At 43.9% G+C, this 5,871-nt stretch overlaps 1 protein-coding gene across 1 annotated transcript in view; it reads right to left on the bottom strand.

Moving 5' to 3' along the window:
• FAM124B (family with sequence similarity 124B) overlaps positions 1 to 4,359 on the bottom strand; it is a 17,625-nt gene extending 13,266 nt beyond the window's left edge. The window contains exon 1 of the mRNA XM_006861895.1: positions 3,628 to 4,359. Within this exon, the coding sequence (XP_006861957.1) occupies positions 3,628 to 4,359 (732 nt within the window). The remainder of the gene's footprint in view (positions 1 to 3,627) is intronic.
• Between the last annotated feature and the right edge of the window lie 1,512 nt (positions 4,360 to 5,871).

Consider the following 5,871-nt stretch of genomic DNA (forward strand, 5'->3'; position numbering starts at 1 on the left):
GTGAGGTTGGCCCAGGATCGGACATTGTTTCATTCTGCTGTGCATGGGGTCGCTATGAGTCGGTTCCAACTCAATGGCACCTGACAACAACAACAACAACAACCACAAGGTTGAAACCCACCAGCCACTGCTCAGAAACCCTACACAGGTCACTATGAGTAGGAACTGACTCAATGGCACCCAACAACAACAATCTTGACTAAAGCAGATTTCTGGGGGTTTCTTCTGCAGCGCCATTGGGTGAGTTCAAACTGGAACCCTTTCGGTAAATGTTGTTGTTGTTGTTGTTAAGTGCTGTCAAGTTGAGTCCAACTCACAGTGGACCTGTATAGGGTTTCCAAGGAGCTGCTAGTGGGTTTGAACCACTGACTTTGTGGTTAAAAAACTACTGCTTATCTTATAGTACCACACCAGGACTCCTTTAGGTTAGTGTTGTTGTTGCGTGCCATTGAGTCAGTTCTGACTCATAGTGACCCTGTATAGGATTTCTGAAGAGTAGCTGGTGGGTTTGAACTGCCAAAGTTCTGGTTCCCAGTTCAGTGCTTATCCAACAACACCACACCAGGAGTGTTTTAGGTCAGTAGTCTGGTGCAAACTATTTGTGCCTCTCAGGGACCTTTCCAAGAACATCATGAAGTCTTTTCATGCTTTCCTCTTGGGCTTTTATGATACGGAGCCAGAAACACATGTTTCCAGAAGAAAGTCCTCGATTTGTTTGCAAAAGCTTCAACTGACTAATGGGGAGGGAACCAAAGCTAGTGCTTTGAAGTGGGGGAGGCAGAAGTACCCATAGTGTGGGCAGCTTTCCAAGAGCCTGGGAAACCAGAGTGGCCACTTCAGAGAGGTCTGTAAGAAGGAGGAACTAAACACTCTGCTGCCAGAGAAACTCAGAGAGGTGGCTAGGCGCCTAGAAACCAGGAGGACAGGACTATTTTCATACTACTCATTAAATTATCCTTTTACACACAGCCCCCAAAAAGCTATTCTTCCCTCCCCAAGTTTGAGTCTCCAAAACAACTACCAGCCAGGACTATGCTTCAGAAATAAAAAATATCACTTTCGTCATTAAAATAAGAATGACTTGAAATGTGTCTCTGCTGCATACACACATGAAATTTTTGTTTGACAGTGAAGTTGATGTTCAGTTCTGGAGATTAAGGCAGGGGGAGAAACTTTCGACATCTGGGAAAATAGTGAAAATCAGCAGCTAACAGAAAAAGTGTCTGTTTATCTTATGCGTCCAAGAAAGTAACGCGTGTAGAAATCATTTAATTTACAATCAATATATGATTCATATTTTATTTAACCAAGAAGTTAAAGTGGCTGACAGCAAAGCTAAGCAAAAGGAAACACATTTATCCAACATGTCCTTGAGTGGATACTGACTATTTCTCAAAGACAGAAGGCACAGGTAGAGGGTTAGAGTTCATGTGCATGTCCCTGACCTGACACACACATTCATACCCAGAGAACAGCAGGGTGCAATGCTTAATTTAAACATGACTTTTGGAGTCTGAAAGACACTTCTAGTTATTTGGGGGGCAAGGAACTGAACCTCTTTTTATGCTTGTTTTTTTATATGCAAATTGGTAAAATATATATATATATATAGTGACTTCCTAGACTGTTATAAAAAAGGAACTCCAGTAGCATAGTGAGTTACCAATTGGGCTGCTAACTGCAAGATGAGCAGCTCGAATCTACCAGCTGCTCAGTGGCATAAAAATGATGCTTTCTTCTCCTGTAAAGATTTGCAACCTCAGAGACCCTATACAGAGTCACTCTGAGTCAGAACTGATTTGAAGGCACACAACGACCACCACCACCACCGGTTATTGTAAGGATTAAATAATCAATTCTAAATACTTAGTTATTGTTGTTAGCTGTCGCTCTGACTCATAGTGCCCCCACATGTGCAGGGTAGAAGTGCTCCTCAGCTGAGTTAGACTAGCAGGCAGTGGAGACCCAGGGCTGCAGCACTATAGAGGACATGCTTTATCTGGAAAATATAGATGAAGTTGTCATGGACCAAAACAAAATCATGAGAAGCCAGAGCTGGGGAAAGCTAGTGGGCTCCTGGTGTCCTGAGCCCACTGAAGGCTCCACAGGGTTTGACTCCTATGAGATACCATACAAATGACTGGGCTGTACTCGAGGGGTTCAAGCTAACCATGCTGCATGATCATGTTGAAAGGGAGCAAAAGGAAACTTCAGGAGCCCGGCTACATCACCTATTTGATGTCCGGCAGTCGCATTCAGAATGGATTTTCCTACTGATATCTGTAGGAATCCTAGTGTGGTGCTTTAGGGTAAGCACTGGACCAAATGGTCAGTTCGAATTGCAAGGTCAGTTTGAACCTTTCGAAAGTAGATTGCCAGACCTTTCTTCCTAAGTACCGCTGGGTGGATTTGAGTGACCAACCTTCCGGATAGTAGTTGAACACTGAACATTTACATCACCCAAGGAATCCAAGAGAGTGGACGTAATATGATACACAATGGCTAAAACTGAGTTCTAGAAACAATGCTAAACCCTTTCTGAGAATCAAGTCATTTAGAGTCAGGAAAAACCTTATAGGAAGATACTCCTATTACACCTACTGTGCTTATGAAGAAACTGAGGTCTAAGGTCACATGGCTACTAGCTGACAAGGCTTAACTGTTGCTAACATATTATAGCTAAATATATACCTGCTTGTCCCACTACAAAGATATGATTACAAAGAAAGCTTTCATTTGAAGATCCTCTTTTGAAAAAGATTTAACCATCTAACTTGATTTTGGGGAAATTTAACAGTGATACAAGTGCTTAACCATTAAGTATTTAATATTCCCAAACTTAGTTACACATTCAATTTCCTTGGGCCTGAAGAAAAGAACTTACAATATTCCTGAACCCAAGGAAAGGGAAAAGTATTTGGGTACAGTTGAAGGGTTGGAGGTTCAGTCTATCCGGAGACACCTTAGAAGAAAGTTCTGGTAATCTCTTTCCAGAACAGATCTATTGAAAACCCTATAAGAAACATTTCTACTCTGACACACATGGACTTACCACGAGTTAGGATCAACTCCAGGGTAACTGGTCTGGTCTGATATGATCTGGACAGCATCGTAAAAAGAAAATCTGAGAAAAGGAGTATTTTCAGAAAAAACTACAAACTACTTGTGTAAGCCAGAAGCTCCCTGCATTTGGTTTTCCTTATCTGCTAAATGACAGCTTTTTGATTTTGTTACTTTTTTTATATCTGTGACACTCAACCTTACTATGAATTAGAATAATCCAAGAAGCCTTTAATAAATACCGACGCTTGAGTTGCCCCCAGGTATTCTGATTTAACTGGCATGGGGTGCAGGCATGAAATGAATATTTTTTAAAGCTTCCCTGGAGATTCTAATGCACAACCCACTAGATTTACTAATCTCTCAACTTGCACTTGTGTGGTGCTGTGGGTTAATGTACCAGACTGAAAAGCTGTTTGAACTGCAAGGTTGGCGGTTCAAGCTCATATATACAGGGTCGCTATGGGTCGGAACCGACTCGATGGCACTTCACAACAATAACAACAACATGTGAAACTGCACAGTTCCAAGTGCTTCACCCAATTCCCAGAGACAAGACCGAAATACCTGCAGCAGAATCTTGTTGCCATCATAGTCCTGAGTTTGCCACCTGGTACTGCTGATGGGGATACATGGGTTGGGCAGAAGAGGCACTAGCTGGCCGATCTCTTGAACTTTGAACTGTAGCACTGAAGACTCTTTGGGGTCCACTGACACTCCCAGAGGGAGCTGTTTCAGGGAGAGCTGCAGAGCAAAGCTTGCAGTGGAGTAGAGCACAAAGACACAGAAGTTGCTCTTCTGCAAGGTGGCTTCCTTCTGTAAGATCATCTCATAGAGTCTGATGGCATCCTCGTAGTTGTCAAAGTCGCAGTAGAGAGTCACCCGCAGGATCTCAGAACCACAGTGCACCTGCCTCACTCCCCAGACAGGCATCTGCTGGTCCAGACTGTAGAACTCCTGGTTGGCCAGAAGGGAAGGACATAGTCTTCCCTGGACATTCTGGATGGGGTAATATTGCCAAGGCGAATGCTGAAGGGAGTTGAGAACACGAACTATCCGCTCCTCACCAAGGCTTTCATGCAGGAATAACAAAACAGACATCCCTGGGAACCGGGAACGCTTAGGGTGGTATTTCTCATAGGATTTCACGGGGCTGACCCTCTCTGAGACCAGAAAGAGGCGGACCTCTGGAAAAATGCCATCTAGGAGTTGGTCCAGAGTCCGTTGCAGAATCAAGCCATGGCCAGAGTTGGCAAGGAGATGGACTGTCATGGCAAGCGGCTCCGGTTTCTCACCCATTGTGGACTTGCCTGAGGATAACAAAGAGGAAAAGCATTGAATGCCCACTGGTCAGTCTTCTGAAATCCACCAGAAAACCTTCAGCAACACAAGCTCCTTAAGAATAAAGGTCTTCACCAGACTAACCACTGTGATTTGCTGCTAGTGGACAGAGGAGAGCAGGATCCCGTATGCTCTGGGCACAGAAGTCTCCGCTACACACACGACAGCTGTTGAGCTGATGTCGTCCAGTCTCTGCACAATAGAACTGCTTGTGTTTGCCTTTTCCAGGCGTTCCCCAGGGTTTCTGTTTGACCTAAAAACCTATAATCCTGAGAAACATCCAAGAGGGTGTTTCTTACAGACACTCAGTAAAGGAAATGACCAGCCAAAAGGAACATGAGTCGGCTCTGTGAGACTGATAGCCATCTGTTTAGTTGAAAAGACATTCATTTTATTGACCCACAATGGGTTCTGATTTCCTACTTACATAGCCTGCTGTTTACAGGAGCCAGCCAGGCCACCTGAATACAATGCCTCCTTCAAAACAATTGTCTTTGCACTCTCTAAAAATTTGTCTCCTTGCCAGGTTTTGTCCCCTCCATAATCTGCTTCTTTGGAATATAAATGTTTTGTGACAGTCCACTGAAGAGAAGATATTTTAGCTAAATACTTAATTTTGACTGTGCACTGAAAAGTATTTATTCTATTACAAATTCCTCTTTTTTGCTGTAGTTAGTTTTGTGTTGTTCTTCTTATTAGGTGCCTTGAGTCCATTTTTGACTCCTAGCAACCCCCTAAGACAGAGTAGAGCTGGCTCATAGAGTTTTCTGGGCCTTAAGGAGCTCTGGTAGCGTAGTGGTTACGAATTGGGCTGCTAATCTCAAGGTCGGCAGTTTGAAACTACCGTTACATGAGAGAAAGATGAGGCTTTCTGCTCCTGTAAAGTTTTGCAGCCTCGGAAACCCTGTGCAGGGTCACTATGAGTCGTAACCGACTCCACCGTACTCAACAACAACAACAATCTTTATGGAAGTGTGTCTCTAGTCGAGGTCTCAACGTTTGCATCTCCAGGCAAAGTTCTGGCTGGCTAGCTGTGTTCTATGGAGTCGGGTCCAGCTCAAATAGCAAGCCTGTATAGAATTTCTAAGGCTATAAATCTTAACAGGAGCAGAAATTCTCCTGGTGAGATTCAAACTGCTGACCTTGAGGTGAGCTGTCAAACAGGTAACCCACTAAGTGATCAGTTCTCCAGGGCAAAGTCCTAGTTGTTGTTGTTGTTGTTGTTATTCTTAAATGCCGTCAAGTCGGTTCTGACCCATAGTGACCCTGTATAGAGTTTCCAAGGAGCAGCTGGTGAGCTTAAACTGCCAACCTTGTGGTTCAAAGCAATCTTGTAGTTCAGCACGTTAGTCCACAGTGCCACACCAGGACTCCTAGTAGATGGCATCTGGTAGCATAGTGGTTACGATTCAGGCTGCTAACCTCAAGGCCAGCAGTTTGAAACTACATTCCAAGGGAGAAAGATGAGGC

Source organism: Chrysochloris asiatica, unplaced genomic scaffold, assembly GCF_000296735.1.
Source record: "Chrysochloris asiatica unplaced genomic scaffold, ChrAsi1.0 scaffold00044, whole genome shotgun sequence".
Classification (NCBI taxonomy): domain Eukaryota; kingdom Metazoa; phylum Chordata; class Mammalia; order Afrosoricida; family Chrysochloridae; genus Chrysochloris; species Chrysochloris asiatica.